We start from the raw sequence: 23,078 nt of genomic DNA on the forward strand, positions 1-23,078 counted from the left end.
GGGAAATGTCACTAAAGCCATCGCTTCGCCAAGAGGACTTCTCGTCAGCACTGCTCTGCAAAGACAAGTCCTTTTACCGAAACTTTGGTACCAGTGACATTTGCTCTGCGATTATTTTTCATTGTAAAATGGGACTTTGGGGACTTTTGTAATGTACAGAAGGATATAGCGTGACATAACACTGTAACATGAGAAATAACGTCTTGTAACTTTCTCAGAGCAAGTTTAGCTCGCTACACTTACTTTTAGTGTAGCGAGCCGTCATAGCCCTGTGCATAGTAGCATTAGTAGTAGTAGTAGTAGTCGTCGTCATGCAGGTCACGTGGCCTGAGGGGGGAGTGAATAAATAAATGAAGTGATGGTGATGAGATTACTCAAAATGACAATTGCCCAAGTCGACGATGATGACGCACGTGATCTCACTAGCCAGTCGCATACACTCGCGCGCTTACAGTTTCACTATCCAATGGTCTACACAGCGAGGAACTGGATGAATTTTTTTTTTCCCCTCCGTCTCTGCTTTGCAGATGACCTCAGCGCAGTGGCTGGCGACTTGTCCAGCGGCATGCACTCCGGGGTGCTTGGCTCGCCCGGCGGCTCAAGCACGAGCTCGCGTGACACGTCGCCGAGCCGGGAACTGAGTCCACTGGTGGCACAGCTCAAGCCCCCCATCATCATCCAGAGGGGTCCACGGGGTTTCGGATTCACCATTCGGGCCATCCGGGTCTACTACGGAGACTCGGACGTCTACACCGTCCAGCATCTTGTCATGGTCAGTGCACACGGATATGTCCTGTTCATTCATGTTAATGACCAACGGTTTCAAGGGAGAAAGATTTACCTTGGACACTCCCGCGCATACACGTGGCAACAGAGCATTCATTGCACGAACCAACTTTGTTGAGGTTTGTAGCGGGAAACAATGGTGACTATTTAGAGTAAACCTCTGGAATGCCTCACTAATTTGTCTAATACATCATACAGTTGAACCCCTGCATAAGCATCATACCGTGCTCCTATTTTCTGATTAACCCCTATTTCAATGTAGTCATACTGGTGTCATACCCAATTGTCTGATGCATCAGTGCCTCTTATAAGGGGGCTCAACTGTACCTGTCTTCAATAGGCACCATAATGAGCTAGAAGAATTGAAATGCTTGAATTTGGTACTTCAGTACATTTTATGTATTAGTGCTGATTTTCTGTTGTCTGGGGAAAAAAAGACTTGCCTTTTTAAATCGAGGTTCTTCTACCAACAGTTTATTAGGTCCACCAAATTGCATTCAGATTGGCTCAGCAACTTCTCCAAGCTAAAAGCATGTCTGTGTTTTGAGCTGGGTCAGAGTTCACCCCTATGTGAGGTCTCCCGTTAAAGTTTGTATTCTCACGGGATCGAATCCCAGGCACGGCGGCCGCATTTTCGATAGAGGCGAAAATGTGCATGTTAAAGATCCCCAGGTAGTAGAAGTTTCTGGAGCCCTCCACTACGGCGTCCTTCATAATCATGTCATGGTTTTGGGACGTTAAACCCCAACAACTATATTATTAAAGTTTGTATTCTAGACTCATCAAGGCTCATAACGAGAAATAAGGTTTCAACACACACACATGTCCACGTCCTGCTCGTCCTGACACCACTAACCGCACATTTCCTCAACCTTCTTCCACCACTCGCAGGCGGTGGAGAACAACAGCCCGGCTTTCGAGGCGGGACTGCGGCCCGGCGACCTCATCACGCACATCAACGGCGAGGCGGTGCAGGGTCTTCTGCACCCGCAAGTCTTGCAGCTGATCCTGGCCGGCGGCAGCCGCATCAACATCCGCACCACGCCCCTGGAGAGCACCTCCATCCGCACGGGAGGCCGCAGGCGCAACCCCACAACCAGCCGGCTCGCCCGGCGGAATACGCGTCAACGACGTGTCTCCCAGGTACCTAGTTTCCTCATCTCAGGCCGCCACAATGTAGCATCTACGTAACGTCTGCTGTGTTCCTTTGTTGTCACGTGCCACAGTGGTCTAGTGGTTATGGTGCTCGACTTCTGAACCGAAGGTCACGAGATCAAATCCTGGCCGCGGTGACCACATTTCAATGGAGGTGAAATGCTAGAGGCCCATGTACTTAGGTGTGTCTTAAAGGTGTGTGTACTTAGGTGTACTTAGGTAAAGGTGTACTTAGGTGTGTGTTACTTAGGTGTGTGTTAAAGAACCCCAGGTGGTCAAAATTTTTGGAGCCCTCCACTACGACGTCCCTCATAACAATCTTGTAGTTTTGGGACGTACAACCTCAACAATTATTACTTATCATGTGTTTCTTTGTCGTAGTGTCCTTGAGCTGTCACTTCCTAAAAAGTCCGTCACTATTTCTCAGATATGGCAAACCAGTTCAACGGAAGCCTGTAAAGCTCGTGTTAGGAAACGGTTGTCATCTGCCTGTTTGTTGGATCGAGCTCTTTGTTGCTTCAAGACCCGCCACGGTGGTTTAGTGGCTATGGTGCTCGCCTGCTGACCCGAAGGTTGCAGGATCGAATCCTGGCCACAGCGGCCGCATTCTGACGTAGGTGAAATGCTAGAGGCTAGTGTGCCTAGATTTAGCTGCACCTTAAAGAACCCTAGGTTGTCGAAATTTCCGGAGCCCTCCACTACGGCATCCTTCATAATCATATCATGGTTTTGGGATGTAGTACCCCAACTATTATTATTAGTATTACGTTGCTTCAAGTTGTCGATTTGAGTCAGAATTCGTTTGTCAGAATTGCAAGAGGTATATATACAGGGCGACTGAAAAATTCTGTAACGCACTTTGAATTTTATTACGCTGTAGCACATTCACATCTTTTAGCAGAGACATTATTCAGATTGTGTTCATTGTTCTTTTTTTAATATAGAACTGGTATTTTTACTGCTCTCAGTGTCCTATTTCTTTTTTTCGAAACATTATCTCTGAAGAGGTGTGCCACACAATCATTGCCTACCGCAAGTAGAGTGCAACAATTCGAGAAATCGCAAAAATGATCAGATGGCGGCGCGTTCAAGTCCATTGCGTCTTAAAATGGTTTCTGGAGACAGGCTGCACAACGACCGGCAGCGAAGCTGAAATCCATCACATCACTAAAACATGCTCTGGAAAAGGCACAGGACAAAATCCCCCAGAAAACGTTGCGGCTATTTGGAAATTTTCTCCGAAGAAAAGCCTGTATCAAAGCACAAGGTGGACATTTTGGAACTAAAATTTGAGTTCTTGTGCAGAATTGAATGACCTTTCAAACAAAATAAAACGTCTTTCATTTAGTTCATTTGTTGAAGAGTTATGCCTGCTATTTCGCATTACAGTATTTTTCAGTCACCCTGTATGTGCACGGAAATTTCATAGTTAGAAACTGAATTGGGACTTCCTGTGTGCAATGACAAGAATCGACAAGGTCATTGGGTTGTTGATTAATTTGCCGTCGCACTGTCATCTGCTAGCCTCCTGATAAGCTTTCTTAGAAATTGATATGGTTACCTTTCCAAGAAATCTGTATGTACAGTTTTTTTTTTCTTCATGCTACAGACGTGCAGATGGCAATTTTTTCCCATTCATTTTTCAAGTGTAGGACGTTTAGTAACCTTGTAATTTTGACAAATTGGGCTTGTTTGGAAGACGCAGGGCACACCAATATGTATGGTGGACAAGCATTGTCCGTTGACTCATGTGCAATGTGATCCAGTTGCGTTGTACCTAAGTAAATTAACGGATCGTGTACATCAGAAATTGCCATATTTCATACAGCTCTTAGATGTTGCGGGAAGCCATTTGTTGGCTTATTAGTAAAATATGTTTGTCTACCCCATGTACAATGTAACTTTACAGCATTCGTAATTTTTTTTTTGCACTAATACAGTGGAACTTCGATTATATGTCACCCAGTTTTGCGACGACCCGCATTTTACGACGAATTGGTTTGGTCCCAGCAATACCCCCATAGAAATAATGTATTAAAAGCCTCCGTTCTGCGACGCAATTTTCAGGTACAACGATTCTCCGGTACCATCTGAGAAAAAAATCACCTTTTTTACCCAAATCTAACGCTGACGAAATATTCGTGGGTACAAAGTAAAAGCTTACATGCCTCCAAATAGAGTGAGACAGGTATAGTATGTCTTTTTAGGATGGGAAATTGATTCTCCTCGCAGTTCATGTGATCCAGTTTTCCTGGCCTTGAGGTTGCTTTTGGATATGCCTCAATTGCGTGCGTATCCAGGGCCGTTACCTGGACAAGCACTATGCACGCGGAGTAGCTTCAGCTGGTCGGAAAGCTCGTCTTTGAGATTCGGATATTTTCACGTTTTCGGCCCATGGAAGCTTTTCCTGGTTGACATACAGCTAAAGATCTCCTTTTGTTTGCTGTACTCGGTCACGGGCCTTGAACACGCAAAAAGGATGCGACGCCGCTACCTTTTCCATGCAAAATAACTTTCCTTTGACGTGAGCGTTCATAATAACAGCGGCACATCACATGGCAATTGCACTTCACAAGGGAACAAACACGATGCACACAGCGTCGTTGCGTGCGAAAGCACCCTGTGCAAATTCGCAACAAAATGTGCTCCGTCACCATTATGTGATGGCGATGACACTGTATCCGACTGTTCTGACAGCAGAGGCTATTGCCAACGCAGTTTCGGTTTCGTTTTTACGCACAGGCAATTTTCGGACTCAATTTATTGAAAAAAGATGCGTGTTGGATTCAGTTTTTTAAGTTCAGAATAAAGATTCATGCACACCTCCTTTAATTGAATGCTTAGCTGCCATTTTCAAAAGTACTTTAACCTACCTTCCTTGGAGAAGTGTAGGGCTGTGCCACGGGCCTATTCAGGCGGTCTGTACCTGTTCTTTTTGGGGGAAGGCAGAGTGTCAATGCCTATATTCTTAGTTTTTCGATTATACGACGCCCGGATTATACGACGGTTTTGAGTGGTCCCCTCAAAGTCATATAATGGGGTTCCACGGTATTATGAGTTTTGCAAGATCTTGTGTTGTAATATATGTACACCTATGTAAATGCAGTACAAAAAAAATTACATGAATTTTCTGAAATCTAGGCTTGCCCAATAAGCATTGAAAGTAGACAGACCCTTGCGAAATGTTGATACTAAGTTTTAAAACGTAAAAAACTACCGATGTCATTAATGTAGACTGGTGTCAGAAAGGTTTCCCGAGCATGAAAATGTTATTGTTTCTTTTACCGTTTCCCTTTTTCTTTTACAGATGCGGTTTAGGTATTACGTCCCTTCGCAACCAGATGGCAACTTTGGCTAGACAGTTCAGGGTGTTATACTTTTACTACCGCTGTCGCATTATACATTCAGTAATGTATGCAAGCAGATTCGTAGCGGTGCACGTCGTAGTTTGTTGCCATGCCGTATTCACTCGATACTAATGGGCCCTTGATTGAAATGTACGCTGCTCCTTCTTACAACCTCATTATAACAAAGTCACATCTGCCACGAAAATAACTTCGTTATATCCGAAAATTCGTTATAAACGTTTGTTTGTAACACTGTATCTCTGTCAAGCCTATTCTTAATTTGCTTCATTATAACCGATAATTCGTTATATTCGTGTTCATTATATCGAGGTTTAAGTGTACAGATGTCTTTCGTCGCGTTTAGACGATTTCACTCATCAACATTAAAAAAAAAAAGCTGCAGCTCACTGTGTAACAGTGGCAGAGAAGACATGCAGTTTCATGTTTTAAGTTTGCTGCAATTTATTAAGGATGAATTTTTGCCACATATAAGGAGCACATTATAATCAAGTGATCAAGCATTGCTGGTATGTTGAGAAGCTTGGGTGCATAGTGAACGAGCTGTTTTGAGGCAAGGCTTACAGTCACGAATGAACTACGATGCAGTACAGCTTTAACCCATTTGCTAAAGCATTTCTTTATCGGTCTGTTAACAAGGGTTGTTTAACAAGCGTAGCGCGCATGCGGCACTGGGCATCTAAGGGCATTGCAGACCCGTTACTGCTCCGTTTCGTGCGCCGCTTGTTCCTCTAAGAAGGCTGTGAGGTTCTGGGAACCCTGCACCTGCAACTATTTAATAAGCTAGAGTCCTGCTCATTATCGGAATTAACTAGCCAGATTTCTCCACCAACTAAGAACGGCCAAGCGCCACCACCAGTGAAGCGAGTCCGTTTTGTATGCACAACCAGTATGCATTAGTAAGGGCCGTTAGGTTCTTGCTTCTTTCTCAAGTTCTGTGGTTCAGTGTTCGTTACACATTTCTTGTTTTCCACCTGAGCCCGCGTGGCAGGTGTCTCAGCCTAGCACGGAGTAATTAGGTTTTTTTTATTGAACCGTAGGATAACCGCACAGGCGTGCTTCTAAGTGAGGAAGATTGCTACGCGTAATTACGTGCACTTACAATGCTCTCATAGGCTTACGCATTACTGCACATAAATCTTCAGTGTTGCACTCAGCTGCACAGAATTTCGCACAACTGCTCAGGGTTTTACAGAACTGCACGATTCCCCATTATTGTACGGTACTGCAGAAACTTGCACTAGATCGCACACGATTTGATGGCAAGGGAGCTATCTTGTTTGCATGACTGTTAGCAGAAGTATGCACCCTGAAAAAAAAAAACGGTTCCGATTTCTTTTTCTCTTTTCTTTTCTTGCTTTTTCAGCTCTGTAATTTCTATTCGATAAGTTTAGTCAATAAGCTTTTGCTTTATCCAAGGATTGTTAGCCAGAAGTGCGGTCTAAGTAACTATAGGCTCACAAGGCTCTATTTCTAACGTTAGCAAAACTTCCGAAAAGGCCAACCAAACATGCTTTGTCATAGTTGATGAATAAGGAGCAGGCAAGATATTGCTGCAAAACTTGGACATTGCTTGCCTTGAATTAAAGTGCACACCATTAACAAAGGGCATACTAGAGACATAACTGGTTGCATCGAGGAAGAATGTTGATGGCCACCGCCAGCTGCAGCCTGCTCGGCCCAAGAAAGAGGAGCGTATTCTGGCAAGTCAATCGCTTCTTGCAGCAAATGGGTTAAAAGAACATGAACCAGGCATGAAGGATCAACATGGTGGCTCAGTGCTTTTCACAGGAGCTTCTGCAAGAGCTGCCTTTTAGAGCATCGTTTGGTAGCTTTAGCAAGCTTTAGAAGCTCGCTGAATGATACATTTTAGCATACCTGCTTGCTTAATAGAGGGAGTGTAGTTTTGCTGCAAGGTAAGTGTTCACAGCACGTGGACGTTGTGGGTTTCAGCTGAGGTTGTAGAGCACCACTGTAATGTCACTTGATATTACGCGTTGCATTGCATAAGTGAGGGTGTCGGGTATGAATAAGTCTGCTGGCAGAAGTGCTGACTCACTACCGAGCATTCATATTTTATACAGGCAGTGCATTTTGCCAAAAACTGTTAATTTGCATTTGCTTGTCTGCTTTGTACTGAATAACTTAGAAGTCGGCATTTCCGTAGGAGATATTTCTGTGAAAGATAAGTGCCGTTGTTTACTGTCATAGCAAATTACAGCAAGTCTACGCAATTTCGAAGTAACGTCGATACCGCGTTACTTTTCCATAGCCCAGATAATTATTTTTCATTCCGTGTCATTACAGTGTCAGCTGCAGTAACTTCTGCATTATAAAAGCTGCATAAATGGGCATTTTTTTATTAATTCTAGAGAAAAACATGTAAGTATCGCATGTGCGCATTGTGTAAAACAGAAATGCTCCGTGAAGAAACACACCTCCGTCCACTACCGATGGTAAAGGCAAAATCGAGCGCAATAAACAGGCAGACAAGGCACTGTTGATGAGATCAGTGAACGTCAGATTCAGTCAATGTTTACTGATCCCATTGATCTTAGTGCGCTAAAGATGTTGTCTAATGTGTGGACGCAGTATTTAGAACAAGCAGTCCGTCAGTCAGCGAACTAATGTTATTCTCAAACCTTCTTCTAGCTAGCTTAACTTGTTGCACCAGAGTGAGAAAGATTCAAGTGTTAACCAGAGTTCTTTGATTCGCAGCATGTTTTAAAATGTCACCTCCAATAATGATCGCACATTCAGTAACCTCTTCAGTGTCCAAATATTTCAGTTGTGTGAAGAGTAAACTCCCGTCAAAGTTAGCACTCTGTCCCATTCATGCTCTTCTTTCAACTTGTTAGTCTCCTTTTATTGTGCTTAAGTTTGTTTCAGCTTTCGAAAATGCACCAACTAACCCAAATTTCATCATGAAGTCCATGCACCAATGAAGTTCTGCCGTGCCAGCAGTATAACCAACATTATTCATACCTTGCTACCTCACTCATTCTAAATAGTGTAGGTGGGTGGCTCTCGTGCCTGGCATCTTGAGTGGCTGGTTCAACGTAGTAAACAGCACTGGTGTAGCTGTTGTAGCTACATAGTTGCAGCCTTGCATTTTTTTTAGCGTGTGTGTTCAATTTCCTCGTTAATGCAGGGACCTGCATCCGCACTGGGCAGCAAGCACCAGGGTTCGCCGCCCACCATCGGCTCGAAACCGGTCGACAAAAAACGCCGCGCGTCGCTTCTCCGCCGACTGAGCAACAAACGTGCCAGCGCTGAGATTCAGCAACTAGTGAGTGGGGGTGTGGCAACTCCAACCGGACTGGCTCCGAGCCGAAGCTTTCAGTCCCTCGCCGACCCCGGCAGCGCATCGCCACCATCACGTAGCGGCGGCATCGTCGTCAACTTCAGCAAAGAAAGGTCGTCGTCCGACTCGTCACACTCGACAAGCAATTCTTCACCGAGCAGCTCACCCAGTTCGAGCGTGCCAAACTCGCCCGCCGGAAGCGGGGCAATACCACCAGGAGTCGCAGGTGGACCGGTGGCGACGGCAGTAGCGTCCGTTCAGGCGCACTTCCAGCGGCCTAGCTCGCTACATGGGCTCAAGCACAAGTTGGCCCAGACCTTCCGGTCACCGCGCCGGAAATCTGTCGGTCACATTCCGCTCTCGCCGCTGGCTCGTACCCCGTCTCCTTCGCCGCTGCCGGTGATCAGTCCGACGCGGTCGCCGTCTCCACTAGCCTTCCCACCAGGACAGGCTCCGCCATCTCACCACTCTCATCATCCGCATCATCACCACACGCATCACCCGGCGTCCGTAGTGGCGGCCCAGTCACCTCAGGTGTTTACAGCGGGCCGGAAAGCATCGCCCCCAACGCTCGTGCCGGCGGTGGCCACTGTGACTTCATCGGCGCGGAAGTCGCTGATGAGGCCCAAGAGTGCAGAGCCCGGCTCCCCGTTGTTGAGGCGAGCCCTCTCGCCGGACCGCCTCCATCCAAAGTCGGCGGAATCCAAGCCGAGACGAGAATCCTTCTGTACACACGCATCGCCACTGGCCCTGACGTCGACACCCTCAACGTCGCAGGGGTCACCTCCGCGAGTGGTGTCGACCAAAACAGGCAGCTTCCTGTCGCGAAGCACGCTCACGCTGTCGCCAGCCGGAGCAACTCGAATTCCGAAGTCGGCAAGCACATTGGCATCTGGTCAAGAGGGCGGCGAGGAGAAACCGCAGGGCGGTCGAGCCCGCAGTCACTCGCAGAGCGAGGTCGAGAGCCTCGTTGATGACGATGACGACATGGCTGCAGCGTCCGCTGATCCGAGGCCCCCCTCGCCACTGCAGCGTTCTCCAAAAGAGCGAGACCTGACCAGCGGCCGTGCTGAGCTTCCACCCGATGTCCCGTCCTTTACAGTGACACCCAGCACTCCCCTTCCGACTGCGGACAGTGAAGACACTTCTTCCGGCAGTGAAGTGTGCAGTGATGTGCAGTGCAACGACGGAGTTACTACGACAGTCGCTGCGACCGCCTCTACGAGTGCGGCAACGGCGCCGGCCTCCACGACGTCAAGTGCGGCCGCAACTGCGAAAAAGACTGCGCCGGCCGTGAGTGCGTTTAGTGCCACAACGACCACCTGCGTGACTGCGGCACCTCCACAAGCATCCGCTACGCCGTCTGCAGCCGGGAGTGCAAAACGGCCTCAATCAATGGCAGCAGCTCAACCCAAAGGCAGTTCTACTTCATCATCACCGCAGCCGGCTTCTTCAACTGGTGCTAGTAAACCCCAGTCTTCGCAGCCGCACCCAGCAGAGACTGGAACGAAGCAGGTACAGGCAGCGGAGACGAAAAGGGCGCCCTCGAAACAGCCGGCGAGCAGTGATCAGAGGGCATCCGGTGCAGTGCCACAAAACAAGTCAAAAAGCGAACCGGAACAGCCGGCGCACACGACGAAACAGGCCAAGTCATAGCTGCACTAGTGGAAAGAGCGATGCGGTTTGCTGCTCGTAACGCGCTCCATGTGGCCCTGTGCTCTTGGGAGTAGTTGCACGAGGCATGTCCGCAGTATTTATTATTGCATTGCGGTGTCGTGCGATCCCAGATCTCTTACCCACACCCGACTCCTTAGTGGCCTGACCAGGCCCTCGGTGTTGCCTCTCCCCCCCGCTCCTCCTGTCTTTTTTTGTCTCCTCCGGGAGACAAAAAGAAAAAGTTTGTGCGGCCTGCATCGTAGATGCAACCAGTCAGTCAAGTCAATGACGAGGCCATTCACGCGTGTAAAGTGTGCAACCGTTTTATTGCCTAGCCCTTCTTCCTCCCAGGTTTTGACTGTTTCACTTCTTTGTTTGTTTGTTTTTTTTCCTCTTTTGTTCATGTGATGAAGAGTGAGAGATGTTTCTCGCTACCTGTTGAGTCTGTGGTTTTTGCGTTGCGCGCATTCTACACTTGTTGACGGTTGTTACGTTTTGCCATTGGCGCACCCGGCGCAGTTATCCAGTACATTACTAGCCAGCGCCGCCACATTTGCGATATTACTCTGAACCAGCTGGGCTTTATTACCCTTTTTCTCTAGCTGTGAAGTAACTGTTGACGTACTTTTGCCGCTATCCTCGTACGACTACGTTGCATGGAAAACACAGTCGGCATTTGAGAGAAACGGAGCCGTGTTTCGAGCTGAATTGATAGGCAGTCATTTAGCTGTAAGAACTATGAAACTGCAGCACTGGTTCTTGCAAAACTCAAAAAATACTAATGGCGTGAAAGTAGCAGGCACAAGCACTATCATTTCAAAATAAACTGTTCTCGATTCAGGTTGTCGGGAAACTTGCTGCCAATTCCACAAGAACAGCAAGCACGCGCTCGTTTTCCCTTAAAATTACCTAGGAAAGCTGCCAAACATTGTAAACATGTTTTGCCACTAGTAATACAGAGTGCACATGCTGGAATTGCCACAATGTGCAATTTTGTTGCCATTTCCGAAACAGCTTAGAACGAGCTCAAGTTCGCCAAACTGCACCTCCATGCAGCGGAGCGCGGCAGGAAAGCCGTTCTTCTTGGGTGTGTTCTTTGCCGTGCATTGTACTTGCCGAGTGCGTGTGTATATATAGTCTCCTCGCTTCGTTTCTCGGTGGTTACCACCCGGCCAACTCTATGTGACCCCCTTTCTTTCCGGCAGCGTGCAATCACACCGTGATCATTCTTCTGTCCTCTCTCGTGTGTCATTTTAGAGCGAGATCGCATTGTCGTCCAGAGCCAGTCCCATCCTCCCTTCTTAATGTAGTGCAGTTGACATTGTTACAACAACCACCACTTTGTTCATATTATTGCTGACATTGCAGGTTCCTTTTATATCTTTCTTTATTCTTTTTGTCGTCTGTGCCCCAATTTCGGACCATTCATTGGAAAGTACTAAAACTAACCGCATTGCATGCTATAACAAATGCTGAGGTGAAGAACCAGAGGTGCAAATCTATTAAGACTTTAGAACTTTTTTGCATTGGTTTGCTATGGGTTTTTTTAAAAAGGTGACCTTCTGATTATGTACAGCAGTTTTGATATCACTGGAATTCTTGTCGTGGATTCGTGCTCGTGCTTGTCATTGCAAAGAATCCATGTGCCAGCCCAAGCCATAGCCAGTGATACCAAGTTATCCACAGCCACTCATGCAAATTCTCACGCTAAACAGCGCCTCGATATCCGCAGTTGCCATTTGCGAGAGACTTCATGGGCGGACATCTTTTCAAAGCTAGCATCTCTCAAGTAAAAATAGATGGCAGGCTTGCGCTGAAGGAACGGTGGAGGCTCATATTTGGTATTCTAGATGTTGAAATAGAGCGGCAGTATTGCATGCGTGTGCTACAAACCTAATACGCTCAAAAGGCACAAGGATCAGCACCCAACAGTCGGAATTCTAGCTGTACCAACCATCGCCCGCTTGCGAAGATTCACTTGCCTATCTTACGAGCTGTTTCAGTGATCAATCAAACGCCGTGTCATACCATTATCATTCGCTTCCGACTGGCGCTGTCATTTTCTTTATTTTGACACACCACATTCACTTACGTCCTCTGTTTTTGTTTCAACGCTAAGCAAGTAGATTCGCATTTGTGTGTACTTCTCGAACGACTGGTGCTTTACATCACACCACACCGACATATCAATCATCAATGCTGTTTTTTGCAACACTGCTCTCTTCCGGCCACCACGCTTTCTTTCAGCAGCGTTTGTCATAACTTTACGATAAGCTTGCAAGCACGTCGCGCCGAGGCAGGGAAGTCTCGTGAAAAAGTGTAGCGTGCCAGCACCGTGCGGTCGCCGCATAGTTTGGTGTGGATGTTTGTTTCCCTTATTTCATTTGTTCTCAGCCCTGCCACCTTAGCCTCTGGAGATGACAGCAGGCATTGCCGGGGGACTCCGTCGGCATTGTTCGTGCCATATGATGCGTGACGAGAGGTGATCCTGTCTCGATGTCATGTGGTCTTTTGTAATATATTTCTTTTTCCTGTCACCCCACGCGCCTGTTTGAGTTTTCGCTGCGTGGGTGGTTGACATTTCTAGCCCTTTCTGTTCCCTCTCTCTCTCTCCCGAACGCTTCCTTGTTTCTGTGCTGTCTTTGCATTCAAGGCATGGATGTAAGCAGTGTGAACTAGAATTTGTGTCGCCGTGCTGTTTCCCCTTTCATTGTCGTCCTTCCTCAAATCGGTCGTCTTTGGCGATGCACCCTTCTTTCTCATATACAAATAAAAAGAAATCTTGTCATCTCTTTCCCTTTTACACAAATTGTTTCCTATGTCTATCTCTGTTTTATGAGTGCCTTGGTTGTCGGGCAGCCTGATTGATGTGTAAATAGCCTGGTTACCAGACAACAACCAGGCTGGTTTATTCGCATCTAGGCCCCCATTGACCTGGACGCCATAAGCCGGGACCAATAGCCTAGACGTCTAGGCTGGTCGATAAGTAAGCAATCTGGTTACCCACTAACGTTTGCAACCATTTTCGTGGGTTCTAAACACAGCATGGTTCTAATACTACGTGTCCTAACAGCACCTTGTGTGGCCATTCTTTGTTTATTGGTAACGCGATTAGCATTCTTGGTGTATTTCACACACTTAGAGTCTGTCTCGAGCCATTTTCTTGCCAACATTAGTCACTAAATGGTCCGTGGTCTAGAGGGTGGTGTTCAGAGTTTGACGTCTGTGACGCGTTTCTGGTTCCCACTATTGCTTCTGCCACATGCAAGTAGTAGAACAGTTGTGCACTTGATTTTATCTAGTAACAAGCAAATTTGCATAGTTTTATCCAGAGGACAATGTTGCAGAGACGCAGGTTTAGACACCACCTATGGGTGGTACATCAACATACTGTGGCAAAGCAAATGTCTTTGGAACCAAAAATTGGACAGAATTAGGTCACCAAGCATGTGCTTCTCCTCACCGGCGACAAAAAAAAAGAAGTCCTTTAAAATTAATTCAATGCTGGGTGGAATTAGAAGTCTACAAAAAAATATCTAGACACATACTAGCCACAGACTTCTCGGCAGCAGTGCTGGATGGCATGTTCTTTCCAAAGAGATGCGGGAGAGAGCTATGCTACTACACTTCTCATATATGATGCATTTCTATAGTGGCACTACACTGTATCGCTACACAGCTGCAGTACTAGTTGCATTAGTGATGTCGTACATTGTAAGAGGGGTTCTGCCGGAATTTTTTAGTGGCATGAGCACCAACAAATGACACATTTTTTCCTCTTCTAAGCACTTCCAGTCTAGCACTGCCAATTTCCCGAATAATCATAAAAGTCTTCTAAAAAATAGAAATCTGTAGTATTGGTTCTAGTTACGAGTCATGCAGTAGACTCTCAGAAAACGAAAATCTCGTAAACAGAACTGCTGCTTAAATGGAACAACTGCCTGTGATACGATTGGTTTTGTACTTGTATTCTGCACCCCTGTTCATCTCTCGGTAAATGGAATTCCTGTTAAATGGAACATACTTTCCTGGTCCCTTCAGGTTTCATTTAATGAATCTACTGTACTGGATACATATGATATTGGAGCATAACTTTACCTAAGGACCACTTAACTGTCAGGGTAATCAGTAGATTAAGCTCTTTGAAATATTGCAAGGAGCTGCGATAGTTGTGGCACCTGACGAAGCAAATGTCACCCACGTGCTTCTTTCTATGTGGCCTCCGAGATCTGCTTCGGCAGCATGCAGGACACAATGTTAACGCAAGGAATACGCCAGGACACACGAATGACGATGTGAGTGCAACTACCAGATACCCAAGTAGAGGATTAAGGTCGCTTCCAGAATTTTTTCTTTCACTACCGTGCGGGTTGCACATGGTGCTTTCCATGGCCTATTTCTTGTCTTCATGCGACATCACTGCTTGCTAGGTACCATATTTTCTCGTACATATCCCACCCCTGTGTATAACCCGCAACACCAAATAGAGACTGCAGAAAATTTTCCTTGTTCCTCACCCGCGATTACCTCAACGTCGTCGCCCTCAATCTTGGGTGTTCATCTCCTCGGCAGCGCCACCATCCGATGCAAGCCGGAGTCCCAGATGCCCACCACCATCAAAACATTCTACCACTTACCCATGGCCACAGTCTGCAGGTGACCTTGTTCACTGATTATATGTTTGGGAGCAGCCCGATGGCAGTTAGTATGCACTGCCTCATGTGGCTTTTGCAGTGAAAGCTGTTATCAGGTCACAACGGCAGTGGGGTAGTTGTCCGCCGCCACTGCCCGTAAGCACAATTGCGCAAAATGAGAAAACAAATTCTAGAAGCGTTGGCCGCTGTTACCGACTATCATCATCAAACAAACAAGCACCTCTAACAGCGGGTAAGGTTCCATGCCCTCAACCTCACTTTTCAAGATGTAAAGTCAACATGGGTGACAGAGATACCATCAGTGGTGGCTGTTATTCTTTGCTTCCACGCACCACCTACCTAGCCATTAGTATGCAGCCACTCTGTGCTCTCGGCCATGGCTCTCGTGACAGTGTTTGAGGCCCTTATATATTACAGCAAAAGCTGTTATGAGATCACAAGAGCCGATTTTGGCACTGTAATTATATGCCGCCGCCGCTTGTGTCCGTAATCGCCGTCGCGAGAAATAAGAAAAAGTTTCAAGGAACGGGTGGGATTTGAACCCAGCCCTCTTTGTGGCAATCAAGTAATCTGCCACAGAGCCACACTGGTGCTTGAAACAGCCTTCACAAAAATACCCTATAGAGGTGTCATGTCGGTCAAGGAATCGTGTTAACATACGTAATATAGCGTCGTAGAAGAGTAAAATAACAACCAGGCATCACACAATGCGAATTGCGCAATGAGTGGCTCATTGAATGCTCATTATAAAAGGCTCAGCCATAATTCTTCGTCATCAGCCACAGCACTAAGTGCACATAATGACTTACAGATGTGTAGCGGGTACCTCACTTATCCACAGAATGATGAATGATGGCATGTGGGTGCTTCCCCACTTCATGAAAGTTAGTGTGGTTCATGGCCTAGTGGGTACCTTGCATGTGTACTTGTATTAGTTGCCTCAAGAGAGTTTACAATGGGCTCTGGAAAGGCTGCTCTCACAGCTTTCGCTGTGACTGTGCTGCGTGTTGAGCGCTGCCCTGGCAATTTTTTTAAATATTTCATGGGCTGTCTTTGCAATGCGGAAAAAAGGACTACATGAGGCATGTCGTACGAGAGCAATTCAGTCTGTGGTTTCTCAAGGTGCTCCACAACTCTGCATTTGCACTTTGAGTCTTCAGCCAATAATGAAAAAGTTAGGTAATTAAACATAATTAATTAGTTAAGGGGCAAATAAAAATAGCCCAAATATCTATAAGCTAGTGAGGATAGCATGTGTTCGGTTCAATTTTAAGGGGCAAATAAAAGTAGCCTGAATAGCTATAAGCTAGTGAGAATAGTAAGTGATCGGTTCAATTCGCTTCAGATGCGCCTTTCATTTTTAAAGTCTTGGCTCAAGTTACGTGGGACAACCTGTAGAAGCGATCTTGCTCTGTGGATTGCAAGGCATTTGGAAGCTCGGATAGAAACACAACTTACCATTTCATATATGATACACTGGATCATAGCTGTGCACTTTTGAACACAGGTATAAACTCTGTGTAGTTCAAAATAACGTAACTTTATTGATAATTTTATCCTACATCACTTGGTTTCTTGGCATCAGAGGTCTTCAAACTGATGGCAATTGCTATTGGTCTCTGCCAGTAGAAACTTCACACATCTTGCTGTACACATGCATAAAAGAATAAGCCAGCAGAAAACAACCACATTAATTCAAGCAACAGTTCTCATTCTGAGTTCCCTGATTTAATACTTTAATATGTGGCACTTTCATTTAACTATGAGGACTATGTCCTATGCAATGAAAGAGGCTGGAATAGCTTGCATTTTATTTTTCGGCAGCACCACATTTTGTCCAGTGTCCAGCAAAGAGCAATAGCTACACTGCGCAACTTACACGCCCGTCTGCACATCTCTGCCTTATCGATAACACAATATTTATGTGGACACCGGTTATTGGAGTTCCATCGAACCAGCATGTTATTTATAAAGCCGTAAAGTCTCCAACACAAAGATGTTTTTACAAGTGTGCTAGTTACCAGTACAATATCTCGACATATATTCGTCCATTTGCAAGATAGAAAACAAAGGAAAATGTCTTTTTAGCGCTTCCTATTCCTAACAAATCTTAAGTAAAACAAGAAAGCTGTACTATAATACTATCACTGCAGAATAATCTGTGCTCCCATAAATGCGGTGGAGAATGCAGGCAGTGTCGAATGAGCACACCGAGCGGTTCCTATAAGGCACTTGCGCGGTTCTGAGTGAATCCAAGCAGGCCACTGTCTGGAGCTGATTCCATTATGAGTTTCTGGACTTCCTTGAACTTTGGGTGAGACGAGCCACCGAGCAAGCTCAGGATGATGCTCTCACTTGTCGTCAGCCAAGCCCCACTTGCTTTCATCCGTTCGAAGCCAAAGAATCTGATTAAGTGCAAAAAAGAGAGAGAGAGGATGATGAGACCTGCAGGCCAACCTCTCCTGGTACAAACAAAGAACTGTTTGTGCACCGTAACAAATTTTAAAACGGTGAAATGAGATTGGAAAGAACACAACATCCGCTTTCTGTACCAGTTTTAATCCTCTGCTTAAAGTTTGCTACTGTGCTTTATCAACAAGGCTGAACAAGACCCTTGTGAAGTTTGTGCATCGTTTTCATTCATCTGGTTTATTGGATACCAAGGGTTTAGATCTACCGAGGCAGGATAGGCAAACACTAAGAAAAGGACGATGGAACGTCACGACAGGGAAGGCAAACTGAGGAACACACTATCTCGAACAGGTTACTCAAATTAGGTGTCTGGTGCATATTTCAGTCTGTTCCAATCTGTTGCTCTTCTTAAAAAAAAACAGAGTTCTTAAATGTAGTATTCATTCTGGTGTGGTACAGTGTTAAGGAATGTGGCTTAGCATGTTGTGTTAGTCTGGTTACTTATACACAATATTAATGACCACTACCAGATAATAATGCCAAGGAAAGTATAGGGGATGTTTTTAGTAGTAAATGTAAGGTAAATGTGAAGAAAGAAAAGTGGACGAAAAGATAGCTTGCCGCGAGCAGGGACCGAACCTGCGACCTTCAAGTAACGCGTCTGATGCTCTACCAACTGAGCTACCGCGGCGGGCATCCCCCCGTCCACTTTATAGGGTATATATGTACATTTAAACGAGGGAGCGTCAGTTAGCGCCGCCAGTAGCCATGACGGCGAGTGTGGAACACTCTTTTTTTGCCTGTTGGCATCACGTAGCATGTGAACTTATTACGAGCTGGCAGCTGACCAATTATCCCTCGCATACTACCTGAAAGCATCAAGTCTGCCAGAACGAGAACCTCGCTATGAATGAAGGAAAGAAGTGTTAATTTCAAGGGCTCGTTTTCTTTGTTATACACAATATTAATAAGCACTACCAGACAATAATGCCAAGGAAAGTATAGGGGATGTTTTTAGTAGTAAATGTAAGGTCAATGTGAAGAAAGAAAAGTGGACAAAAAGATAGCTTGCCGCGGGCTGGGACTGAACCTGCGACCTTAAAATTAGCCCTTAAAATTAACACTTCTTTCCTTCTGGTTATTATGGTGACAGGTACTCGATGGGGTCGACGGCACGTTTGTTGGCCAGGAGTAAGGACAGGAATTGACTCTGGCGAGATTTTCTCTGCAAGTGGGGACAGCTCGATACTGTTACCTGGCAGAACTATGGCAGGCGTACTTCAAGTAGATGAATCTAATGGTCTTTTTTCAGCATTTGTTCGATGTAGTTAATGCTGTAATCGGTGTGCAAGTCCCAAGTGATTGACTTACTGTGCTGCCAAATATGTTTGTTTGGTTTGGTGTTTGGTTGGGGCAGACAGCGTCTTAGTTAACTCGCTGTCGGGAAGCTAATAAGTTTACTACACCAAGCAAAACCACTAATGCATGCTTGAATAAGGAAAAAATGTATTTACAATGCACAGGTTTTGTAATGATGCATAAATTGTGAAAGACGGTTTGAAAGGCATTCTTCAAAATGTCTGTAACTATAGTCGGATAGAACTTTCGAAGTCCTCCTCAAAGGCAGACGCACACAAGCCTGCACCAATGGGCATGCAATCAAGACTGTCATGAGCCGGACAGCTGGTGACCCTGCCTTCAGCGAACATTGCAGAGTGCATGAGCAGGACTATTTCTTTAGTCACAAAGGCAATCGGCTCCTGTGCTTTGGCAGTCTGTGCGGAGCCTCTCCGGAATTCTTAAGTTGTATATGATTATACTCTGCTGAAGTGTTACACTAAGCAAGGTAGCCAGTTCTATAAAGATCGCGATCCAGTTCCCACGAAAGGAAGACTAACGTGTTAAACAATGGTGATGCCTTCAGGAAATTTGTGAGAGTTTTAATGTATTCAACATTACTTATTGGCTGTGGTGTGATTGAAAAATGTGAATCTTGGAGACAATTTACTTTGGGGCAGAGTGTGTTAAGTTACCCTTTGTGCGTATGTCTATTCACATTACAGTCAAATGTCGTTATAATGGTCTTATTACAAACTAGGATGACTCCTATATATCATTCATTGTGAGCATATGTTCATTCACTATGTGCTGGTGTAAACGAGGAATATTTTAGTATATTTACGCGTTCCATCCGGTTATTCGCTACGTTGCAGTTTGGCATATGGGTCTTGGGTTTGCTTTAGCCCATGCCTTGTTTTCTGAGAATACAAGTGACTGGTTACTCTCTGTTCAGAGCTGTGCACTCACCGGTCAACCATAGTGCGCGAAGAGCAGGCATCGACGGCGACATGCACATTGAAGCCTCGTTCGAGCAGTGCCAGGGCCGTGTTCTGCACACAGACGTGCGTCTCGATTCCACACAGCACAACCGAGTCAAGTCCTTTCTCCTGCATCGTCTTGGTCACTTCGTCGGTCATCATGGAGAACTGCGTCTTCTCGATCGGCTTGATGTCTGGGAACTCGGCTAGGCCTAGCTCTGGAACTGTGTGGCCCAGACCTGGGGGAGGATTGAAGTAGTAGAAAAATCAGTAGTGCAACCAGCTAACAAAAGGAGGACAGCTAACAACGGAGCTAATGGACTTGGCGACTGCATAGTAGGCGAGCAATTAACGGGTAAGCATGCAATAAGTACAATTTAAATAACGACTCTGGCACAGATGCAACGAGATGGCATTTTATTTGAAGTGTCTGGGAACTGGGCTAGGCCTAGCATCAGGAGAGAGTTGCCGAGACCTCGAAGTAACTGGACTACCGAGGAACTTGGAAGATGAAGAATCGCGCAGAACTTGTTAACTTCCATCTTACGTGCATTCAAGGGTACAAAATATAGTAGGATGAATTGGGGCGGATGAAACGAGGAGGTTATCTTAAGTGGTATGACCAACGATTAAGTGGACCTGGTCATGCATAACGTAACGTGAGCAGCAGATAACCAGTGGCTTGGTAAGGTAATTTGTCGTGTATCGCACGGTGTTAAAGTCGTCGGCGCGCAGACAGTTGGACGACAGTGGGAAATTTGCAGACAGCTTAGAAATTCGTTGAGGTAACTGCAGCGTGCACATAAGTACTGAAACATCAGCACAGAGTTTAGGTTACGATATTTAATCACGAACATCGATGCTGGTAGTTACGAAACAGTCAAACAAAAGAAGTTTCACTCCTCTGAGGGGCAACACGAAATTGCTGTTTAGCGATTCGCATCACGTGGATCTATGTTTGGAGAGCTTCTTTAAAGGCTCTTGACCTCCTCGACTGTTATCGTTCAACATCAATGAACAAACTATGGAGGCACGTGCATTGGTAATGCGAAAGCAATGATAAGGTATATTCGGTATCATTTGCCCGGTGATGCACAGATCATAATGCACAGATTCACAGATCATAACACTACTCGCATACGCTAGAGATAACACGTGTCTCTGTAACGAGCGTGCGTGCATATCTAATGTCAGCGTACCTTTCGGATACTGTTCGGTGACGATGACAGTCATATCGAGAGCGCGCCCGGCTTTCAGCAGCCGCTGAGAGACGGCCACAATCTGCGGGAAGTACTGTATGGTCTTTCTGAACTTCTCCTGCATGTCGCAGAGGAATATCGCCGTTTTTTGGGTCGAAAGGCGACCCACGTTTCGCACAGCTGCTTGCGTCGTCATAACTGTAGTGTTTGCCAGAGTTGTATTAATTGATAAGGAAAAACTGTCTGCAGCCTGCGTCGCCGCGGGTCGGACGATTCAGCCGCGGAGTATCCGACGCAACATCGAGTGTTTCGTACCGTGGCGGCGGATAGTGTTTTAGTTTCGAATTTCGCGGTACATTTGAAGCTGAGGTTTACTTCAGCCAACGTGGTGTAGGGGCGGTAACTTTCTGCACTGTTTATTATGGGTTATAATAGCGTCATATTTGATTTGTGGGCATAAGGCCTCATGGCTGTAATAAGTTCGAAGCAACACGTTTGTACGACAGAAGGAATAAAAATTTCAACAATAATGAAGAGAAGACGGAATTACATTTAGGGAAATTTTGAACGAAGTTCTTGCAGAAGTGAGGTATTTTGTCAAAAGGTGCTGTGAAAAAGACGGAGAGGAGAATATATTTTTCTTGCGAGCTGTATTTTAGTTAGGCCAAAGTCTAATTTCATTAAGGAAATCGTAGCTGTACGAGAATCATTTGAAAGAATAATACGAGCTAACCTTTTCTCGAGCCGCCTCGGTCGCACAGTGGTTACAGAGCTCGGCTGCTGACCCGAAGGTCACGGGTTCGATCCCGTACGCGGTAATTGCATTTTCTATGGAGGCGAAAGTGCACTGTAACGTGCACTGTACGATGTCAGTGCACGTTAAAGAACGCCAGAGGGTCGGAATTTCCGGTGCCCTACACTATACAGCGTTCCTCACAATCATATCGCAGTTTTGGCACGTAACCGATATATTATTGTTTCTGGACAGCTGACTTAATGCTGTGTTAATAGAACTCGAATCGATTTTGTGAAACGATTGGCATCACATTTACTGCGGTTATCTATTTTATCGCTATATACTTACCCACAGCTCATCTGCAGCCACGTGCGTCTTCTCCTTCTCCTTCGCATGGATGTCCTAATGATCCACAAGCTCCCCTTGTAAGTCCCTCTACCATTTGCCATTTCATACCTCGCTTATATATAATGAGCATGCATACGCATCCACTTTCTTTAATCTGACTACGTCATTCTGTTAGGCTGCCGCTCCAAGATCTGGTACGCCGTTCTGACAACGGCTAGACGGACGACTGAACTGGAAGGGAACCGTGGGTGAAGTTGCCGATGTTGCGGTGAGACGCCCCCCCCCCTTATATTTCTTCACATTTATCTCATACTTATACTACAAGATAACGTCCCCTATACTTTACTTGGCTTGATTATCTGTTGGTTATGGTTAAAGTTGTGTCTAACAAAGAAAACGAGCCCTTCAATTCCCCTTCTTTCGTTCATGATTTCAACAAGCAGGATAAAGTTAATGATTAAGTCTAATTGGCTATTTTAATTACATACGTGTAAATATCAATCCGTCGTGTACGTATCGCCCGCGTTCTCGGGTTGTGCACATACTGTGGGCGATGAGCTGAATCCGACATGGGCTGGCGAAAACCGCGGAGAGTGTTCCAAACTGATATGTTTGGCATTCATGTCAGTGGGGCTTGTAGATAACAAAATGACGAGATGTCATGTGATGCGCTTTTCAGCCTACCTTTATCGGTTTTAGAAATCAATGGCTTGTTTCTGATACCCCGTTTCAATGCCTGTTAGCAAAACCATCAAATGCCTGCATTTTGCATGACCTGTTTATTATTATTATTATTATTATTATTATTATTATTATTATTATTATTATTATTATTATTATATTATTATTATTATTATTATTATTATTATTATTAAATGCATATGAAGAGAGGTCGGTGCCAATCGACCGTGGCTACTCCTCCTCGAGATGTTTCTACTACGCGTGACGACAATGGTTGTCGTCGCGTAGTAGAAAACAAACAAAAGGCTATACAAAGGCACATAAAGTACAGCACCAACGCACTCAGTCCAAGTTGTTCAATAGAAAATCTGTCCACGCAACACAAAAGTTGACAAACACAAGTATTCACGGAACTGAAATGTTCACACAAAACATAATATGTAATTGAAGTTTAAGGCGCGAA

General features: G+C 45.6%; 2 protein-coding genes across 6 annotated transcripts in view; one reads left to right on the forward strand and one right to left on the reverse strand.

Annotated features, from left to right (window-relative positions):
- The window catches only part of LOC119404699 (microtubule-associated serine/threonine-protein kinase 3), a 307,846-nt gene extending 294,771 nt beyond the window's left edge, over positions 1 to 13,075 (forward strand). For all 5 annotated transcript variants that reach the window (XM_037671339.2, XM_037671340.2, XM_037671342.2 and 2 more), the window contains 3 exons: positions 528 to 772; positions 1,678 to 1,929; positions 8,458 to 13,075. In XM_037671339.2, coding sequence (XP_037527267.1) covers positions 528 to 772; positions 1,678 to 1,929; positions 8,458 to 10,266 — 2,306 coding nt within the window. In that variant the 3' untranslated portion in view covers positions 10,267 to 13,075. The remainder of the gene's footprint in view (positions 1 to 527; positions 773 to 1,677; positions 1,930 to 8,457) is intronic.
- A 3,365-nt stretch (positions 13,076 to 16,440) lies between these two features.
- On the reverse strand, positions 16,441 to 21,121 carry LOC119404703 (isochorismatase domain-containing protein 2). The gene is made up of 3 exons (XM_037671346.2): positions 20,851 to 21,121; positions 19,641 to 19,890; positions 16,441 to 17,326 (listed from the first exon to the last, which is right to left on the reverse strand). Exons 1-3 carry the CDS (start codon positions 21,044 to 21,046, stop codon positions 17,143 to 17,145), a joined length of 630 nt encoding a protein of 209 aa, XP_037527274.1. The 5' UTR covers positions 21,047 to 21,121; the 3' UTR covers positions 16,441 to 17,142.
- Positions 21,122 to 23,078: the final 1,957 nt, after the last annotated feature.

Source organism: Rhipicephalus sanguineus, chromosome 9 (genome assembly GCF_013339695.2).
Source record: "Rhipicephalus sanguineus isolate Rsan-2018 chromosome 9, BIME_Rsan_1.4, whole genome shotgun sequence".
NCBI classification, from domain to species: Eukaryota; Metazoa; Arthropoda; class Arachnida; order Ixodida; family Ixodidae; genus Rhipicephalus; species Rhipicephalus sanguineus.

Coding starts and splice junctions, on each gene's coding strand:
- LOC119404703 (XM_037671346.2), bottom strand. CDS start 21,046: ATGACGACGCAAGCAGCTGTGCGAAACGTGGGTCGCCTTTCGACCCAA. Junction 19,891..20,850: donor CACCGAACAGTATCCGAAAG/GTACGCTGACAT, acceptor ATCCTCCCCCAG/GTCTGGGCCACACAGTTCCA. Junction 17,327..19,640: donor TCGCGCACTATGGTTGACCG/GTGAGTGCACAG, acceptor GCACTTAATCAG/ATTCTTTGGCTTCGAACGGA.